Source organism: Lathyrus oleraceus, chromosome 6 (assembly GCF_024323335.1).
Source record: "Lathyrus oleraceus cultivar Zhongwan6 chromosome 6, CAAS_Psat_ZW6_1.0, whole genome shotgun sequence".
NCBI classification, from domain to species: Eukaryota; Viridiplantae; Streptophyta; class Magnoliopsida; order Fabales; family Fabaceae; genus Lathyrus; species Lathyrus oleraceus.
In genome coordinates, this window is record NC_066584.1 from 310589792 (window position 1) to 310612851 (window position 23060).

At 36.8% G+C, this 23060-nt stretch overlaps 1 protein-coding gene across 1 annotated transcript; it reads right to left on the minus strand.

Annotated features, from left to right (window-relative positions):
• Positions 1–3786: 3786 nt before the first annotated feature.
• On the minus strand, positions 3787–4503 carry LOC127093282 (dehydration-responsive element-binding protein 2D). The gene has a single exon (XM_051032194.1). The coding sequence runs from the start codon at positions 4408–4410 to the stop codon at positions 3940–3942; it is 471 nt and encodes a 156-aa protein (XP_050888151.1). The 5' UTR covers positions 4411–4503; the 3' UTR covers positions 3787–3939.
• Positions 4504–23060: the final 18557 nt, after the last annotated feature.

The following is a 23060-nucleotide window of genomic DNA, read 5'->3' on the forward strand; positions in this document are numbered from 1 at the left end:
AAAATGTATCAGAACCTTAAGAAAATATTTCGGTGGGCAAGAATTAAGCGAAATGTGGCACAATTTATGTATGCATGTTTGACTTGTCAGAATTCAAAGGTAGAGCACCATAAACCTTCGGGTTTGATGCAGCCATTGGATATTCCATAGTGGAAATGAGATAGTATTTTGATAGACTTTGTGACAGAATTTCCTAATACTCTAAGAGGGTTTGATACGATATGGGTGATTATTGATAGAATGGCGAAATCGGCCCATTTTATTCCGATTAATATCATATTTCTCAAAGAATTGGAATCTTGGCTTATAGAATGGCCTAGCCACTCGATATTTCGAATTTGCATGATGCGTTCCATGTGTCACAACTTCGGAAGTATATTCGTCTCATGTAACTCAGGTGGATGATGTGCAAGTGAAGGACAACCTTATGATATAAGCATTACTTTGAGGATTGAGGATCGAGAATTGAAGAAGCTAAGGGAAATGGGATTGCTCTAGTGAAAGTTATCTGTGGAGGAGTTGTTGGAGGAAATATGACTTGGGAGCTGGAGAGTAGGATGTGAGAAGTAATCTGGAGTCATTTTTATCAGGTAAATTTTTAAGGACGAAAATATTCTAAGTGGGGGAGAGTTGTAACACCCCATTTGAATTATCTAATTCTATAGAATAATTTAATTATATTGTATGTATTTTGAATGGTTGAGGTAGTAGAGGAGCCTTAGGTTTGGGGTAGTGTCCCTAGAATATTAAAATTTTAAGTGAGGGGTGTGGTAGTAATTAACGAGAAGTAGAGGGAGTTAGACACAATGAGATTAACAGTATTACTATAGATTTAATTAAATTATTTTAGTAGTAATACTAACTAAGTTAACATTTATTGTATGGGGAGAGACTATTCCTATAAGGGTGTTTAATCATAAGAGGGTAATGAGGGGTCCTTACCCTCTTAGGTTGGTCTTATGCCATATTATGATTGTTGTTGATTTATGACCATGATTGTGAAGAATGAATTGTAATTGTTGTCTCTATATCAATTGATATTCTTTTATGATGAATTTTGAATTGATGAATTTTATGTTTGTTGTTTGTTAAGGATTTGGGATGATGATGGTAGGGTATGAAATTGTGATTTTATTGGTGTGATTATATGAATATAATTAGTGATTGATATTGGTATGTGTATGATTGAGCTTAAAACCATGAAATATTTTTTGTGATGATTTCATGGACTTTTCTGGGGTTGGAGAAGATGAAATCGTGATGGAAATTTCATAAAAATAGCAACTTTTTGGTAACGCCTTTGTTCACGATTTTGATCATAACTTTCGACTCGTAAATAATTTTGGGACTGGGTTTGAAGCGTTGTGAAGTTAAAAAGAGGACTATAATTTTGTTTCAGTGATTTATCAGAGTTCGTTATCAGGCGGAAAAGAAGTGTATGATGTGACGAATACGGACGGGATCCGTATTTACAAATTATTTAATGTGTTGTGAATGATTTGGATGTTGTGTTTGATTATATTGGTGGTAGTCCATAATGGTGGATTAATTTATGCATGATTGCAATTGTGTAATCGATTGTGGATTATTAAATATTATTATAATTGTTGTATTAATTGCATTATTACTACGCCATGCGTTTATTGTTGATATATTGAAGGAGATAAGTCATAGGTCCGAAGGGGGGAGAAAGATTTATCCGGTACTCAGAATAAGGAGTTCGGGATTCTGAAGGGGAATTGGTTTGTACGATGAACCATTGATGAGAATTGATATCACATGCATCGTTTAACATTTTCGGGTCCCATTGCATTGTAATTATGTTGTGCTTGTGCATTTGTTGTGGGGAGAATGTGATTGTGAATAAATGCGATTTGTGTGTATAAATACTATTCTCTTAATTATTATACATAGTTTATATGAATGGATTTCTCACCTCTTTTGTGTTTGTTGTGTTTGTGCTTCCTTGAAGTACAAACAATCAGGTACATGAGTAGTTGGAGATGTACCTCATATTGTTGTCGATCGAGTCTACTAGCGGAGTTGCTCTGATATGTAACACCAGAAAATAAACTATTTTATTTATGTTATTCGGTTACGTATCTTTTAATTTTAAGTAATTATTGAACCATTTTTAGTGTGGATGATTTGTTGAGGCTATGGATGTCATACTTTTGTTTAATTCTGTTGTTTTGACTATATTTTTGGTTAAATGAAGTAACATCCAAGCTTCTTGGATTGTGAAGTGACATCCTACTTGGTTAGAATTATATTTTATTTATTAATTATTAAATCGGGAATAGGGTGTTACAAATAGAATCTTTTCACTCATGTATATATGATCGAGCTATAATTTAGTTGATCCATTTACTAAGCCACCTTCCAGAGGTTAGTAAAGACTACCTTGAAAGGTACTAAATTGAAACTTCTTGAATAAGAGTTCCAACTACGGTGACAACTCAATCTAACATTAATAAAACATTAATTTCAAGATTCAATGGGTAACAACAAATCAATAATTTGAATTTTTGTGCAACATTAGGTACATCTCCAACTCTTAATGAAGTCCAATGTTTGTGTAAAGAGGATTGAGTTTTTCAAACTCTTAATGAAGTCCAATGTCGAGAATATGTATCTCAAGTAAGGTAGATGCACCATGAACTTCACCTATGTAAATTTTGAGGTGATGTCATCTGAAAGTGAGAACTGGAGTTTCTCTCACGAAATATTTACGAAACAGAAAAAGCACACGGCCAGAAATAGTGTTAGACGAGAGATGTAGACGAATAACTATTAAAGAGCGTGCGCAACTTAATGTCGGTATAATCACAAGGAATAACATATTCAAAGCATTTCTACCTAAAATTCTGATTAGACTTTGTGTTGTCATTACTTAGGTTAAGTTCAAATTGAAAGATACTTAACTGTATTAACATTCCAAAATGACAAGAAAATATGTAAGTGAGAAAATGCGTAAGTAATCAATGTACGAGAAAAAGTCTCACATAGAAAGTATCACTCTCTTTAAAAACCCTTATAAAGAGTTACATTATAAGTGTGATTGTTCCAAATCTTATGTCACTTGTCTCTTCCACAAAAGAGGAAAAGATGATAAAGTGTCACATGAACAAGTATCGTGGTCCCAAATCTTATGCCTCTTGTCTTCTCCACACTCTCCTTAGACGGTATATTCATCGACGACACCGACTTCGGGATCGGATCCGAAGATGTGGACGTAGAGACACTAGTTGAGGCATGGACATCAGAGCAATCCATCTCATCTTCCCACATTCGAATTTTCATATGTCTTATACAAACTGAAATGAATTAAATTATCATGGATATTCATGTACGTTGATTCTAACATATTTAAAAATATTTGAAATATTTATTAAAAAAATAATTTCATAAGCCTAGATTCATCCAACTTAAAAAAAAAAACTGATGTGTCACTGTTCAAGAACCATTTTAGATCCTTAGATCCTTGAATGACATGTCTTTCCCATATTCAAAAATATTATGTTTCATCATGCCCTGCACTTCTTCTTTAGTCACGTGTGTATGATGAGCACTAGATTGTCATCAATCCTCTCTTGAGTGGCGTTGTGTCTTCTAGGTGATCTCGAAGCATCTCGCTTTAGCTCAAATGATATATTAAAATGACAGAAACTTTATAAATGTTTATATTCAAAATGGTTTTGTTTCATAAAATAAGTCATCTCAAAATTAAACATAAAGACTTGCAAATAAATCCTAACCGATTCTGCCATCTATCACAAAGAACACTAAACCTCGATGATATTGCATCTCATTATGTAGACATAAAATATGGTACGGTACATGAGTAACATATATAGTATGCAATATTTTTCATTTTTCACATTAAAAGATTAACATGTCCTCATATAGTAATAGTATAATACACCAAAGTTGTGTTAATTAAACCTCTAGCAATGATGGATCCCAATCCTTGAAATCATCCACAATAAAGTCACTAGTACTCCATGGAATACTTAGTGGTTCAAAGTCCAAATCAGTCTCACACAACACCTCATTATTCTTATCATTTGAAATCTCTTCAATGCAGTTGTTATCAGTAGATTGTGTAGGAAAAATCAAATTCTGGTCAACTCCTATACTTGTTGTTGTAGAACTACCATGTGATGGTGCCAAATTGAGCTTAGCAGATTCGCCATATAGCCTTGTAGCAGCATCATCATAAGCAAGTGCTGCTTCAATACAAGTGTTGAAAGTTCCTAGCCAAAGCCTAGCACCACGTTTGGGTTCTCTTATTTCAGCAACCCATTTTCCCCAAGTCCTTTGTCTCACTCCTTTGTAACTACATAATGCATTCTCTGGTCCTCCTTTTCCTCTTGATCGTGCCTTTTTTACTTCTGATTCCTTTTTCATCGTTGTTCACTATTGTTGTAGCAACGTTTGATATTTTTGTGAAGTATGGCAAGAAATATATTGAGTGAGTGAATGAATAATGTGTGAGTAAGGGAGAGAGTGACACTTGGAGAATGGATACTGACTCGTAGCAATCAACAAGGGACACATGTCTAGAGACACCTTTGGTCTTAACATATTAACTTTCCTATTTATGGCACAAATATTTCTATTATTTTTTATAAAAATTATTGTTTAATTGTGTTAGATTTGACTTATTTTTAATATTTGAATGATATTATTTTATTTTTAATAAATTATTGTTTATTGTACATTAAAAGGTAACTTTTGGGCATGAAGGATTAGTGTCACCAAATGCAAAAAGGTGTGACAGCCACTTGGTACTCGTATGGCGTTCCTATTTTTGGAACTGCATTTACGAAGATTGGAAATTATTTATAGATTTCTTCACCTAATAATTAAATAGGTTTTCTAATGAAATGTTGATATTGGATAGGGGTGAGGGATGGACACCCTGTTTGCTGTTTAATTTTTTAATTGAATTTTCACGATTATTGGGGGTGAGAATATCAAGTGACTGGTTACTAAAAATATCACTCGGGTTCATGATAATGTCCATCAACAGCAGAACATCAAATTCTAGTATTTCTGAAATAGGCCCAAAAAGGCATGAGAAATAAGCTATGGCATTCCTCAATGCATTTTTAATGGTGTTTATAGACTTCAGTAAAAAAATCATAAATGCTCTTCAAATACGAATATGGATTTTTGGACGCATAAAAGTCTATATCACAACATTTTGTAAGCAAGTCAATTTGATTTTATCATAAATTAGTAAGAATGTGCATTTCTGTAAAAATTATGGAAATGTACAGTCGAGCGCATTTTGAGTGAAATTATCATGTGAAACTTTTCCTCCCTCGTTTATCATAATTTACTAAACCAAAAAAAAAATTGCTAGTGGGAAATCCCATTTTCATCACTTTTCAACTTTTCTCATAACTTCTACTACATAACGACTAATTTAAGAACTTTCTCAATTTGTAGTTCAGTTTATTCAATTTAAGAATTTTTACTTTTCACATTTGATAAGTTTTTTTATTTCCTTTTTTTTAATGTATGCATTAATAAGTAGGTTGTTTAAGTTATATTAGGTTGTAGTTACACTCATAATACGTAGTTTATTGAGGTAAGTATTGACTTTTTTTTATGTTTAGAGCATAGTGCATGTTGGGTTTATGTGTTTTCTTCCATTTATGTGTTTCATGTTTCACGGAAGTGCACTTCCGTATCTTGTCTAAATTTGATTATTCTAAATTATAGAAGTGCACTTTTGTATTTTGTCTGAATTTGATTTTCCTAAGTTACGGAAGTGCACTTTTGTATTTTGTCTATATTGTTTGATTTTACATGTCAGTCATCTGGAATTGAGTTCTTTGATTATGATAGGAATTTTTTGGTTTAATCATAGGTAAAATGACTGGTAATCAAGATAGATTAAGGCATGGTAAAGTGTTCCATCATTCATTTGTTCGCATGGAAAGTGATAGACTCTCGCGATCACCAGTTGATTCTAGTTCATTTGATGCAAAAGTGTCCATTTCTACAGTTCAGGTGTTTCCAACTTTGTCTTCTCGAAGATATGTGCCATATGTTGCTACCCTAGAAGTCCATTTTGATCAGCCTGTTGTTGATGTTTCCGTCCCTGATGTCGTTCATGAGGTTTTTTGAGGAAACCCTTTTATGACATTCTACTACTTCTTTTGTATGCAAGTTATGCTGCTAGGCATGTGTGGAATGGAGAGATAAAATAAATATGTATTTATTCTTTTAAAAATATATGTTATAATTTTTGAACTTTCTAATGTTGGTGTATTTTTTACAGTACTATGAGACTTTAAAATGTATCAACCATATTAGGAAGATTGTGAAGCTGCAGCAGCCTGAAGAGAAATGGTTTCATGATGTCATGCAGTTATCTAGATTGCAAGATTTATGCATGATTGGTTATACTGTTATTGACCATGGTATGTTTTCAGTGTTTGTGGAGAAATAACTTTTACAGACGTCATCTTTTCATATTCTGATTAGTGAGATGTTCATCACACTTGATGATGTGTCATCCCTACTACATTTTCTGATCAAGGAAAGATTATTAAACAACTCCAAAATCACTAGATCTGAAGCATAAGACATGATGCTGCAATATTTGGGAACTGACTCAGGTGATGCCCAAACGGAGATGGATGACACCAAGGGGTGTCATGCTAGATTAGCATTTTTTGAGGAGATGCACAAATACCACTTGGATGTGGCAGTGGAGGCCGATGACAATGATGCACATGTTTTACATCATAGAGCACGTGCATTTATGTTATACATCATGTATTTGGTTGGCACGTTAATATTTGTGGATAAAAGTGCTTATTATGTCGATGTCATTAACCGTAGATAATCCATTGACTTCGAGGGGATTCATGAGTACAACTGGGGGGTACTTGTTTGGTTTCCATGAGTACAACTGTGAAGCTTCTCTATGAAAGACTAGACAAATGACAATAAGCAGTACACTGTTTACGGTAATATATTTACACCTTTAATGTTACTAATATTTCATAACACTTGTGTTATATCGTTACTAATATTTTATCTGAAATATTTTTAGGCATGATTCATCTCTCAGTTTTCCTACATCTATGAGTGGTCACGTGCTTACTCCTTCATCTCGCTTAGAGGAAATTAGGTGATTGACCCATTCAGAATGTTTCTTGATCGCATTATAGTCGGGGATACACGCTACACATCATACGAGATCACTGTTAGACATCTTCATTTGATGACATAGTCTTTTACTCCCGATGGTTGTCTTTGGGTCATGTCTAATTTATCCACATCTACTTGATCGATTCATGTGTTAGTTCGGGTTTTAGTAGGGTAGTCCAAGATACCCCACCATGTTTGCTCCTCTCACTATCATTCACATAGATATTGATGTGATGTTTGATGATTTGTATAATCATTTGGTACCAGAAGAAGCACGATGTGTGTCAACTCCTTAGTCATGGAGTAGTGTGTTCCACTACATTCAATAGTATTTCAGAATATCGCATATTTACGTTATACCGAAAACTCAGTGAGATCCATCTAGGTCAGCTCATCAGGAGATATTAAAGGAGGAACAAACTAAGAAATATCATGTTGTTAATGTGTTATTTGCATGTCAGCATATTATGGTTATTGTGTGAGCGAGTATAAAGATGAGAGTTTTCAAAAGGCAAACATGTGATGGCCACTTTATAGGTCATTCTATCCGAGACACGAAATGTCTTATAGTAAAAGCGGCAGAGAAGAAAACAGAGGGTCAGATATATCCAGTAATTCACTTTTACTTGTATTTTAATAATATTTGTATTATAGTTTGTGATTTATCAATAATTATAATTGATTAAGAATTTTAATTTTTTTAATATATGGTATTTTAATTAAATTATATCAGTATGTGATTTAATTGAATAACAATTATGTATATTTATATATTTAGTATAAATGACTTAAAATATAAGATTTCTTTAAAAAAAATGTTAAATTTATAACAAACTTAGTGTCTACGGTTATTATAGAAGTCTATTTTCAAATTATTCTCTTAATTTTAAAATAAATAGACTATCATATGTGTCCAATAATTATTATGGAGGTGTATATATGGATTCACCCTTTTATAAGTATAGATATAAATTTTTAAAAACCAATTTTTGAGAAAATAAAATGGATGATTAATGGTTAAATATATTTGTGATATTTCTAAATATATCAAATTTTATTTTTAATCTTTCAAAATATTTTTTTAAAGAATAATCTTTTAAAAAAAAATTATCTACATATTTAGTTTCCGGCCACTAAATGACGATTTTAACAACTTAACAACTGAACTAACAATCGTGTTAACGATAATTTATTACTTAGTGACATTTTAGCGACGGTTTTAATATTAGGGATCAAAAGTGTGGATGGAAATTTCTGGAAGGACCATTTTTTAATTAAAAATATTAAAAACAAAATTTGACATATTTAGAAATATCACAAATATATTTAACCATTATTAGTATACTCCATATGTAACGTATACTTTAATAATGTTTAAGATTAAAGTCTAGAATAATTTTACACAATTATTCAATAGACTTTTAACATTCGGTCATATTATGTCAGTATTTTAAAAATAAAAATATGATTTGACGGAATACACGTCATTTAATAGTTGACATTGTAAAAATATCCTTTTTCTCTAATTTTTTTTATAAAAAATAGAGTGCTAATACAAACAAGTTTTAATACATATATGTTAGTTTTTGTATTCTCTATAAGTATATGGATCAATCGATTAATCCATAAAATAGAGTGTTCATAATAACAAGGCTTTATGTTTGTATATTCTATCAAACCTTCAGATAAGACTTTAGACTAAGTCTCTTAGACTAGACTTTTATCGCGTCTTCTGAGCGAGATATAAATGTTGAACCCCTCCCGAGAAAACTCTAAGTTCCTCAGGCAAAGAGTTAGGTAGCTTGTACAATGGAAACTCTTGGTCCCATAGGCAAAGTTATATTAAGCATGGCTGATGAGATTATAAGTCCCTCAAGCAAGGCGTTGGACCTCTCGGGAGGGATTTCTTCAAGCCCTCATATAAGATTTTAAACTAAGTCTCTTAGGCTAGACTTCGATCGCGCCCTCTGGGTGAGATATGAATGTTGGAACCCGCCCAATAAAACTCCACGTCCCTCAGGTCAGGAGTTAAATAATTCACATGTATCGTCGTGAAGTCCAGCGTACTACATCATTGTCTTAAGAGGCGACAAGCATCTTCGCTATGAAGTTCGGCATAAAATATTTCCTTAAGAGACGACAAGGATCTTCGCTATGAAGTCCAACATAAAATATTTCCTTAAAAGGCGGCAAGGATCTTTGCTATGAACTCCATCATAAAAATCTTGCCTTAAGAAGTGACAATGATCTTTGCTATGAAGTTCAACATGAAATATTACCTTAAGAGGCGATAGGGATCTTCGTTGTGAAGTCCAGTATACGAAATGTCGTCTTAAGGGGAGGCAATGATCTTCGTCGTGAAGTACAACATGCAAAATGCTTCCTTAAGATGCGGTCATGATCTTTGTTGTGAAGACCAACATAAAATATTTCCTTAAGAGGCAACAAGGATCTTCGCTATAAAGTTCAACATAAAATATTGCCTTAAGAGGCGACAATGATCTTTGCTACGAAATCCAGCATAAATTTTTTCCTTAAGAGGCGACAAGGATCTTCGAGGTGAATTCCAACATACAAAATATCTTCTTAAGAGGAGGCAAGGATCTTCATCGTGAAGTCCAATTTCAAATTACTAAAAAATATCCTTATTAGTCATAAATATTTAGGAAATTCTTCATGAATAAATGATTATGTCTCTTAAGAAGTTACGACATCCTATCTGTAATAATGCTTAAGATGGAGAGCATTTCAGGTTATGGGCAACAAATATCCATCTAGTTCCTGCAACTTATACATCCCATGAGGAAGCTTATGGAATATACGATATGGCCCCTCCTAGTTGGGTTATAGTTTTCACTGTTGTGATGACATAACTACTTGCTTTAAGATTAGGTCGCTTCCTTGCATCTCTCTTGGCTTGACTTTGGATTTATATCTTCTGGCAGCTCTATTCTTGGCAGCAAATTCTCGGACATGGTCGACTTCTCTCAATTTGTCAACTAAATCCGTTGCACACTTCAATCCTACTTTATTTACCTACTGGTTAAACGCATAATGTCGCCATGAGGGTGCGTCAATTTCTACAGGCAACATGCCGTCTAATCTGTACACCATGGTGAATATGGTTTTCCTTGTTAGTAGAGTGAGGGGTGGTGTGATATGATCATAATATTCGTGGAGTAGTTTCGCCCATAAACCTTTGACGTTATCAAGCTTCTTTTTTAGCCCATTCATAATTACTTTGTTTGCTAGTTTCGCTTTCCCGTTGGCTTGCAGATGTACAACGGATACAAATTTTGTCTCCACTCTAAAATTTTCAAAAGTTAGTGACCATAGAACTGGAAAACTTAGTTCTATTTTCAGAGACGATAACTCTAAAATCCCAAACCTACACATAAGTTTCTGCCAATAGAAACGATGAACTCTTTCAGTTGCGATTTTAGCAAAAAAATTCATTTCTATCCACTTGGTGAAATAATGAATTCCCGTTATCAAGAATTTTAGAGCGTCTAACGCTAGAGGAAGAGGCCCAAGATGTCCACGCCCCACTGGTAAAAAGGACAGGGTGAAGTCATTGGTTGAAGAAGCTCAGTTAGGGTGTGATGCATATTAGTGTGCCTTTGGCACTGGGCGTACTTCTTGACAAAGGTGATGATATCCTTCATTAGGGTAGGCCAGTAGTATCCCGTCCTTAACAATTTATAGGTGAGCGCCTTTCCACCAGTATGGCTTCCACAAGCTCATTTGTGGACTTCAGAAAATACTAGGGAAATTCCATTTTCTCCTAGGCATCAGAACATTGGAGTCTCCCTATCCATTTTGTAGAGTCAGCTTTCAGATTCTCCTTGCTTCCCCCCCCCCCCCCCCCCCCCCCCCCGTTTAGTGGGAGTTTATCCACATGCAAGTAACGGAATATGGGAAACATCAAGCTAGACTCAAAGACCATTTCTAGGGAATAAACCCCGCCCTTCTCGACACTAGGGGAAGCAATAGTCTCTTGGATCACTATTTTGTTAAACCATGTTATCTTTGAGGTGGAAAACATGGACATAAGGTCTTCTCTTAAGTTCTGTTCATGGGAAACACATTATATTTCAAAAGAAGTAAAGAGAGAGGATGGACTTCGTACCTTTTACAGATATCTTGTCAGAGGGGGTTTTTAGCCGGATATTATCCAGAGACTTGGTTGGCGAACAATTAGGAGTCACTCTTGGATTTCACTCGATAGGGTCCCAATGCTAGGGCGAGGACCATGACGGAGATGAGAGCCTCTCACTTTTCTTGGTTGTTGTTAGCTTTAAACTCAAACTTCAATGCATGCTTGATTAGTAAGTCGCCAGATCCTACCAAGATTATTCCTACGCTTCTACCTTTTACATTGGAGGCTTCTTCAACTGATAACGCCCATTATGGGGTAGACCATACCTTTACGGGTGAGCTAAATTATCCACAAAATCAGATAGAGTCTGGGATTTGATCTTTCCTCTCATGATGTATTGGATATCGTATTTTGAGATATCTACGACCCAATATACCATCCCTCCTAATAGAATTAGCTTTTTCAGGACCTGTTAAATGGGATAGTTGGTTTTCACAAAGATTATATGCCCCTGAAAATAAGGACATAACTTCCTCGCTGCAACGACGATGGCTAATGCTATCTCCTTATCTTATGGTACCGTTCTTCAGCACATCTAAACACCTTTCTTATGAAATACACAGGCCTTTTAGCTTTATTTGTCTCCTGTACGATTATTGAGCTCATCGCCTGATCCGTGACAGAGAGATAGAGGAGTAATGGTATTTTCTCCCTCGGGTGAGTGAGAATGGGAGGCGACGCCAGGAAGACTTTTACCTTCTGGAAAGCCTCATCGCATTTTGTTGCCTACTCAAATATTTCCTTCTTCTTCAAGGCATCAAATAAAAGGAAGGTCTTGTCGATCGCGCGTGAAAGTAAGCGAGATAGGGCGGAGAGGTAACCTATAATTTGTTGTACTTTTTTTACATTGGTGAGGCTCCTCATGAAGATATCTACTTGAAACTTATCCGGACGTCAGCATGAACCCTAGGAACTTTCCAGCTTGAACTTCGAATGAGCACTTGGTGGGATTCAAGCGCATAATGTACTTTCTGATTGACTGCAATACAACCACCAAATCCTCGACATGATTTTACCCTTCGGTGGTCTTTAATATCATATTATCTATATAGACCTCCACGTTTTACTCAATTTGTTGGGAGGACATAACATCCATTAGTCACTGTAGATGGCGTCAACATTCTTGAGGCCGAGGGCATGACATTATAGTTGTAGTTGTCGTGATTCAACATAAAGGAGGTTTTGAAGTATCTAAGGGATCAATCTAAATCTAGTTATGCCATGAATAAGCATCAATTAAGCTCAATGTACGATAACCCAAGGACACATTGAAAAAGGTGATCAATGTCGGGTAGTGGATATATGTCCTTAGGATAGGCGACATTTAGGTCGGGGAAGTTGACACACATGCGCCATGTATTATTTTCTTTTCTTACCAACACCATGTTGGTCAGCCAAGTAGGTTATTTTGTTTATATAATGAACTCGGTGTTGTATAAATTTCCTAGCTCCTCTTTAATAGTGAATATTTTCTCCTTTCCAACTTTTCGCATCCTCTGAGCCACTCGCTTGGTAAGAGGGTCGATGGAGAGGCATTATCCCACTACTCTTATGTTTATCCTTGACATATGAGAGGTACCCTAGGAGAACAATTCGACATTTCTAAGGAGTCGGTCGACTTGTTTGTGTTCTTCTTCCTTGGTAAGTGAGGTACCTATCTTCGTCACATGATATGGAAAGGGACCTATTCGAACCTCTTTCAGGTCTTCCGTGGGCGTGAGTCTTCGATATTCTGCGCCCAACTTAGGGTCCTAAAAATCAATGTCAGCATATGAGGCTTCAAGGAGGGGAACACCCACAAGGGCGAGCTTTTTCCTTTCTACCGTCGGGCTATTCTTATAGCATTCTTGAGTTACTAGTTCATCGCCTCATATCGTCCCAACTCGCCCATCGGGCAGTGGGTATTTTAGTACTAGGTACAAAGTGGATATAATCTCTCCTTACATATTGATGGTTGGGCGACCCAAAATGATGTTGTAGGGAAACACGACATCCATGAAAAGGTAGCATACTTCAATCTCTTTGGCGTTTGCACCCTCTCCGCACATTGTCTCTAATGTCATTTTGCCTTACTTGTACCCGTTCTCCCTATAACTCTATTAAAGAGTCTCTTAATACTTTGATCTTGTTTGAGTTGAGTGGGAGTTTCTGAAACGCATCCTAGAACGGAACGTCATCAGAGATCCCAAGATCTAACAAGACTCACTTTATATCCCAGTTTCCATGTTGTACGGTGATGACGATGGGGTCATTATCTTTAGAGATGGTTCCAATAACATCATTGTCAGAAAAGGTGACATTGACCCTTATTCTCCCAGTTCACCTATGGGGGTCCTAGAAGACATCACATTTGCTACAAGCACCTGTCATGCGTATTTTTGTCGGGAGGAGCTAGAATTACCTCCATTAATGAAACCTCCGACTATGGTGTTTCTATTGGAGTATGGAGCTTTATTAGACATCTTCGAAGGGAAAATGGAAAAAGAGAGAATGAAAGAGAGGTACGGCCCAAGTTAGTTTTACTGAGACCCCACGGTGGGCGTCACTGTACTAGTAAAAAAGGACAGAATGTGTATGTTACCTCTGCAATGACAGGGGTACTCAGAGACCTTAGTAGGTTTATAAATTTTATGGTAGTTAGGGATTTCCCGAGGCAGCAAGAAACTTTGTATGGTGGTTCTTATTGTGGTTTAGAGGACCTGCCAAGCTAGTGGCTCAGCGAAAGCGGAAATTTGGAAAGGAGAAAAGATTCTCTATTGAAGAGGAGGTGGGAAAGTTATCCAGCTTCGGGTTCATTATAGAAATAAAATAACCTACCTAGCTAACCAACATAGTGTTGGTAAGGAAAGAAAACAATAGATGGTGCATGTGCATTGACTTCACCAGCCTGAACGTCACATGTCCCAAGGACCTATATCCACTACCCAACATTTATCAACTTTTCAACGGGTCCTTGGGTTATTGCACGTTGAGCTTCATTGATGCTTATTCATGGTATAACCAGATTCAGATGGATCCCCTAGACGCCTCATAAAACCCATTCATGTAGAATCACGATAACTACTACTACAATGTCATGCCTCTCAACCTCAAGAATGTTGACGCCACCTACCAGAAACTCGTGGACGTTGTGTTCTCCTACCAAATCGGGAAGAACGTGGAGGTCTATGTGAATGATATGATATTAAAGACCACCGAAGGGAAAAACCATTTCGAGGATTTGGAGGATGTCTTGCAGTCAACCAGGAAGTGCATTATGCGCTTGAATTTCACCAAGTGCTCCTTCGTAGTTTAAGATGGAAAGTTCCTAGAGTTCATGTTGATGAAAAGAGGAATTAAAGCCAATCCAGACAAGTTCCAAGTAAACATCTCCATGCGGCGCCCCACCAACGTCACAAAAGTGCAACAACATATAGGTCACCTCGCCTCCTATCTCGCTTCCCTTCATACGCGTGCGGCAATACCTTCTTTTTATTTATTTCCTTGAGGCCAATACTTTTGGTACTTGTATCGAATTATTTATTAATAATAAAAAGGCATTTTCTTTATTATGGTTGATTAATAAAGTCCCTGGAATAGATAGTCCGTTTAATGTATTAAGTGTGACTTAATCATGAGAACACATTAAACATAAGGACACTATTCTTAAAGTATCCGTAGTCGAGCTTTAGTGTGAAGTGGGATAACATTAAAGCACTAAGACTATTATGTTTGTAGATTGATGATCACATCTCATGGATCATGGATAAAGAGTTATCAAGTCTTAAACATAGGTATGAATATTAGGAGTAATATTTATACCGGATTGACCCGCTATGAGAATACTATATAAAAAGTTATGCAAAGTGTCATAAGTTATTCTCATGGTGATAATAGTGTATACCACTCTTCGACCTGAAACCACTATGGATCCTAGATGTAGAGTCGAGTGCTTTATTGTTGATCCAACGTTGTCCGTAACTGGATAACCATAAAGACAGTTGATGGGTACTCCACGAAGCATGCTGAGGGACATGAGTGTCCTAGATGGAATTTGCCAATCCTGCGTAACAGGATAAATGTCTATGGGCCCAATATTGAACTGGACAAGGGTGACACGGTCTATACCTTGTGTTCAATATAGACATAAGGGCAAAGGGGTAATTATACACATAATTATTATCACAGGAGGTTTTGTCAGATCACATGACATTTTCGTGACTTGGGTAGCAGTGATGTGTTGCTAGATACCGCTCACTGTTTATTATGTTAAATGAGTGATTTAATATAATTGCCAACGCCGCGAAAACCTATAGGGTCACACACAAAGGACGGATTGATGAGAGATAGAGTAACTAAGGAACACCGTAAGGTACGGTGCACTTAAGTGGGAGACGAAATATGGTAAGGTACCAAATACTTAAGTGATTTTGGGCATATTATAAGATATGGGCCAAAATACACTTAAGTGGGCTTTTTGGCTTGAAGCCCACACAAGTGGTTCTATAAATAGAACCCCATTGGGTAGAAGCATTGTCACTCCAATCCACTCATACAGAAATTCAAGTAGAGACTTGGAATTTTGTTTCCCTCTTTCTCTCACTCAAAGCCTTCATTCATAACAGCTAGCACTGCGATTGAAGGAATCCGTTCGTGTGGACTGAGTAGAGACGTTGTCATCGTTCAACGTTCGTGATCGTCCCGTGGATCTGTATCAAAGGTTTTGATCATTATCAAAGATCTGCACCAAAGGTTTGAATCGCCACAAGAGGTAACGATTCTATCACTGATCATGCCCATTCGTAAGGATCACTAAATGGAGAAATTTTTAAATTCCGCTGCGCCTTGGATGGCAATTCTCCTTCAGTGGTATCAGAGCCACTTACGAAACCATGAATCTGATATTTGTTTTTATTCTGTAATAATATGATTATAGACAGAATGAATCAAAGGTTAAATTGAGATCGATCAAGTTACATATATGTGATATATGTAACCCTGATGCAAAATACATTATATATGATATATTGTTCTTGTTTCGTTCATTCAAACCCTCAATGATTGTTTTCCTTTGAGCGATCAATGGTCGTTTGCTTCTTGATCCGACATTAGTATGGTGAAGCAATGACGTGTTGATCAATCATACTGAATTAACAATCGAGATGTGTTTGACGGTCTGAAATTGGTGCATCAGGATTAGTGACGGCACAAGGGTTGTGTTGTTAGAGAGTTATGCGATTGGGGTTTGACTGCACAAGAGTTGTGCTTTCTAAACACTTTTTGGAGCAGTGTTAACCGGTTAACGCAATTCGAAATAATTTTTTTTGAGTTTTTAACAGTGTTAACCGGTTAACGCATATGGTTAACCGGTTAACGCAAGGCGGAAAACAGTTTTCCAAGACATTTTCAAACAGTGCTAACCGGTTAACGCATTTGGTTAACCGGTTAACGCAAGGCAGAAAACTTTTTTTTTTAGATTTCAAACAGTGTTAACCGATTAACGCATATGGTTAACCGGTTAACGCAAGGAAATTTTCACCCGTTCGGTAACTCAGTGCTTTAAAAGTGTCAAGTGTTGATACGAAAAGCGACATCGATTTTAAATGAATTGTTCATTAAAATGTGATGATCGGTCGTCGAAATTTAATTTGATTTTAATTAATTAAAGGAATTAATAATAATAATAATAATAAAGTGTTTATTATTATCTTGTGGTGATCGGTTATGGCCTTAGTTTTCCTTTGTTTTGTTTTGGATTTTAAAATACGACCTGCGTGTCGTGCCTCTCTCTTAATCTCCCAAATGTAACTTCTTTTCTCATCTCACTCCCTCGTATGTAAAACGAGTTTCTTTCATGTAATGCAATGATATGAAGAAAGCAAAGAAGTCAGTGCCAAAGGAGGACAACCTTGAAGATCTTGCTTGGAGAAGCTTAGATCGTCGTAGGTTAGCTTAGGTTCTCTCATTGGCTTAGGAGAACAATTGCGCTAGGGGCCATAACTGTTTCATTTTGTATGTATGTATGTTGATGCATGTGAATGTATGTTGATGCATGTGAGAGACGGTTTATATGATAAACAAGCCGGTGAGATCAGAAAATTGCAATTCCCTCAAAATTAAATATTAAGTTTATGCTTTCCAAGTTTTAACACTCATCAAGACTAGTAATGGATAATGTAGGTTTCACCTACGCGAGGTGCATGATCTATATATTAGTAAGGTGCGATGGGATAATTGTAATATCCAACTGTTAAAACAATGGGTCAAACTTAACTAAACAAATTATAATAAGATTATATATATGTTTAGAAGCAAGAGTTGGGAATGATCCATATGATGGATTGGAATAAGGAGTTATTCACCCAACTGAAATTTTTGAGAGTTGTATGAGATACAATTGGAAGGAGTTCCTACCTAAATAACCTAGTTTTGTGTAATCCGCCTACGCGGACTTAGAACGAAGTGAAATATGGATCTCGACCCACTAGAAAATCTTCCAACGAGATTTTCCGAATCAGATGATGAGGGTCATTTGTTTTGAGTAAAATAGTGGGAGCATGTTTAATTAAAGGCCTAATTAAATATGTCAATGATACTTATATTTTCATTAATCCTTGTGTAGATTACCATGACAACAAACACCTCTAACAACATATTGCGATCAAACCTTGAGAAGGAAAAATTGTCTGGGACAAATTTTCTGGATTGGTACCGAGACATGAGGATTGTCCTCAAACATGATAAAGGGAAAGGCAAGGAAGTTGCCAAACCCAAACCCACTAGTGCTGCTTTGAAGCCTAGTGGAAGCATAGAAAAGAAAGGGACCTGCTTCCATTGCGGTAAGACCGCACACTGGAAGAGGAACTGCCCAAAGTACCTGGAAGATAGGAAGAATGGAGTAGAGACTCCAACTTCAGGCATTTTTGTTATTGAAATTAATTTATCTACTTCTGCATCATGGGTATTAGATACTGGATGCGATTATCACATTTGTACAAATGTGCATGGACTGAAAAAGGAGTAGAGATTCGGCAAAAGGTGAAGTCGACCTACGAGTTGGCAATGGAGCAAAGGTTGCTGCCTTAGCCGTAGGAACTTATGAATTGACTTTACCTAGTGGTTTAATAATTCAGTTAGAGAACTATTATTATGTACCAGCAATTAGCAGGAATATTATTTCCGTTTCTTGTTTGGACAAGTTCGGTTTTTCATTCATAATAAAGAACAATTGTTGTTCAATTTATTTGAATGATATATTCTATGCTACTGCTCAAATGAACAATGGATTATATGTCCTTGATCTTGAAGTGCCAATTTATAACATTAATACTAAAAGGATGAAACCTAATGAGTTAAATCCAACTTACCTTTGACATTGTCGATTAGGCCACATAAATGAGAAACGCATTTCCAAACTCCATAAAGATGGACTGTTGGACTCTTTTGATTATGAATCATATGAGACATGCAGATCTTGTTTAATTGGAAAGATGACAAAGTCTCCATTCACAGGAAAAGGTGAAAGAGCTAATGATCTTTTGGCCCTCATACATACTGATGTATGTGGTCCACTGAACATATCATCCAGAGGAGGTTTTCAGTATTTCATCACATTCACTGATGATTTCAGTAGATATGGTTATGTGTATTTAATGAAACACAAATCAGAGTCCTTTGAAAAGTTCAAAGAATTCAAGAATGAAGTACAAAACCAACTAGGTAAGAATATTAAAGCTCTTCGATCAGATCGAGGTGGTGAATATCTAAGCCTAGAGTTTGATGACCATCTGAAAGAGTGTGGGATCCTATCCCAACTCACTCCTCCTGGAACACCCCAATGGAATGGTGTGTCTGAGAGAAGAAATCGAACCCTGTTGGACATGGTCCGATCCATGATGAGTCAAGCCGATCTTCCAAACTCCTTTTGGGGACATGCGTTGTTAACCGCAGCTTACACACTTAACCGTGTTCCATCCAAAAAGGTTGATAAGACACCATATGAGATATGGAGTGGTAAGAGACCACATATGTCTTACATGAAGATTTGGGGTTGCGAAGTTTATGTGAAACGACAAATTTCAACTAAGCTTGAGCCCAAATCTGACCAATGCTTATTTGTGGGATATCCTAAAGAAACAAGAGGATATTACTTCTACAATCCTTCTAAGGGCAAAGTGTTTGTCGCTCGAACTGGAGTTTTCCTAGAAAAGGATTTTATTTCCAAAGGAACCAGTGGGAGGAAAGTAGAGCTTGAAGAAATTCAAGAATCACAAAGCATCGATACACCTATGGAGGAATTAGAGCAGGAAACACAAATGGTTGTGGAAGAGCAACCTGCTCAAGTAGAACAAGACCAGCGTAGGTCAGGCAGGATACGTCACCTACCTGAGAGATATGGATATCTCATAACAGATCAAGGTGATGTATTACTCATGGATCAAGATGAGCCTGTGACCTACCAAGAGGCCATAACTGGTCCCGAGTCTGAGAAGTGGCTAGAGGCCATGAAATCCGAAATAGATTCCATGTACACGAACCAAGTTTGGAACTTGGTAGAGCCTCCTGTAGGAGTTAATCCTATAGGATGCAAGTGGGTCTTCAAAAAGAAGACTGACATGGATGGTAAGGTACATACCTATAAGGCAAGACTGGTTGCAAAAGGATATAAACAAATTCATGGTGTTGACTATGATGAAACCTTTTCACCAGTTGCAATGCTTAAATTTGTTCGGATTTTACTTGCTATCGCTGCATATCATGATTATGAAATATGGCAGATGGATGTCAAAACTGCTTTCCTTAATGGGAATCTTCTTGAGGATGTGTACATGACACAGCCTGAAGGATTTGACATACCAGAAGAAGCCCATAAGATATGTAAGCTACAAAGATCAATCTATGGATTGAAGCAAGCTTCCAGAAGCTGGAATCTTCGTTTTGATGAAACGGTAAAACAATATGGATTCATCAAGAACGAAGATGAGCCTTGTGTCTACAAGAAGGTTAGTGGGAGCATGATCGTGTTCCTGGTGTTATATGTAGATGACATATTACTCATTGGAAACAATGTCCCTACCCTGCAACAAGTAAAGACTTGGTTGGGGAAATGCTTTTCTATGAAGGACCTAGGTGAAGCAGCCTATATATTAGGAATCAGAATCTATAGAGATAGATAACAAAAACTGCTTGGCCTAAGTTAGAGTACATACATAGACAAAGTGCTGAGACGCTTTAATATGCATGATTCCAAGAAAGGATTCATACCTATGCAACATGGCCTGTGTCTATCAAAAACACAATCCCCTTCAACTAAGGAAGAAAGGGAACGCATGAATAAGATTCCATATGCATCTGCAATAGGATCTATCATGTATGCCATGTTATGTACTCGACCAGATGTCTCGTATGCTTTAAGTGCAACGAGTAGGTACCAATCTGATCCTGGTGATGCCCATTGGGTAGCTGTTAAGAATATCCTTAAGTTCTTGAGAAGGACTAAGGAATCATTCTTGATATATGGAGGTCAGGAAGAGTTGGATGTAATTGGTTACACTGATGCTAGCTTCCAGACAGATAAGGATGACTTTAGATCGCAATCTGGTTATGTGTTTTGCTTGAACGGTGGCGCTGTGAGCTGGAAAAGTTCGAAGCAAGATACAGTTGCTGATTCTACAACCGAGGCCGAGTATATTGCTGCCTCAAGTGCAGCAAAGGAAGCTGTCTGGATCAGGAAGTTCATTAGTGAACTTGGCATAGTCCCTAGCATTGTGGATCCCATTAGTCTCTATTGTGATAACAATGGTGCTATCGCACAAGCTAAGGAGCCTAGATCTCACCAACGATCCAAACACATACTTAGGCGTTATCATCTCATTCGAGAGATAATAGATAGAGGAGATGTGAAAATATGTAAAGTACCTACACTTGACAATATAGTTGACCCACTGACAAAGCCTCTTGCGCAGCAGAAGCATGATGACCATACTAGATCAATGGGCATACGGGGTATGCCTGATTGACTATGGTGCTAGTGGGAGATTGTTGGTGTAAGCCCTAGAGGCCAATACTTTTGGTACTTGTATCGAATTATTTATTAATAATAAAAAGGCATTTTCTTTATTATGGTTGATTAATAAAGTCCCTGGAATAGATAGTCCGTTTAATGTATTAAGTGTGACTTAATCATGAGAACACATTAAACATAAGGACATTATTCTTAAAGTATCCGTAGTCGAGCTTTAGTGTGAAGTGGGATAACATTAAAGCACTAAGACTATTATGTTTGTAGATTGATGATCACATCTCATGGATCATGGATAAAGAGTTATCAAGTCTTAAACATAGGTATGAATATTAGGAGTAATATTTATACCGGATTGACCCGCTATGAGAATACTATATAGAAAGTTATGCAAAGTGTCATAAGTTATTCTCATGGTGATAATAGTGTATACCACTCTTCGACCTGAAACCACTATGGATCCTAGATGTAGAGTCGAGTGCTTTATTGCTGATCCAACGTTGTCCGTAACTGGATAACCATAAAGACAGTTGATGGGTACTCCACGAAGCATGCTGAGGGACATGAGTGTCCTAGATGGAATTTTCCAATCCTGCGTAACAGGATAAATGTCTATGGGCCCAATATTGAACTGGACAAGGGTGACACGGTCTATACCTTGTGTTCAATATAGACATAAGGGCAAAGGGGTAATTATACACATAATTATTATCACAGGAGGTTTTGTCAGATCACATGACATTTTCGTGACTTGGGTAGCAGTGATGTGTTGCTAGATACCGCTCACTGTTTATTATGTTAAATGCGTGATTTAATATAATTGCCAACGCCGCGAAAACCTATAGGGTCACACATAAGGGACGGATTGATGAGAGATAGAGTAACTAAGGAACACCGTAAGATACGGTTCACTTAAGTGGGAGACGAAATATGGTAAGGTACCAAATACTTAAGTGATTTTGGGCATATTATAAGATATGGGCCAAAATGCACTTAAGTGGGCTTTTTAGCTTGAAGCCCACACAAGTGGTTCTATAAATAGAACCCCTTGGGTAGAAGCATTGTCACTCCAATCCACTCAGACAGAAATTCAAGTAGAGACTTGGAATTTTGTTTCCCTCTTTCTCTCACTCAAAGCCTTCATTCATAACAGCTAGCACTGCGATTGAAGGAATCCGTTCGTGTGGACTGAGTAGAGACGTTGTCATCGTTCAACGTTCGTGATCGTCCCGTGGATCTGTATCAAAGGTTTTGATCATTATCAGAGATCTGCACCAAAGGTTTGAATCGCCACAAGAGGTAACGATTCTATCACTGATCATGCCCATTCGTAAGGATCACTAAATGGAGAAATTTTTAAATTCTGCTGCGCCTTGGATGGCAATTCTCCTTCAGAAACATATGGATGTCGCTTCTTCTAGGGACAACCAAGCTCTCGCCTTTGTTAGGTCTTTTACAAATATAAAACTACAACATTGATTCCAAAAAGTCCATTTAGGGATCATGATTAAATTTGCAGGGGGAGTTGTAGCTTGTCAATTAAGATTTGAAAAGTGTGTAGAGTTATTGTTATTACTAAAGTCGGAAAATGTTGTTATGGTTGAAGAAATTTTTGTACGAGTTTGGGTTTGTTCAAGACAGGTATGTGTTATTTGTTGATAGTCGAAGCGTTACTCATCTTGGTAAGAATCCAAATTTTCATAATTGTTCCAAACACATTAATGTGAG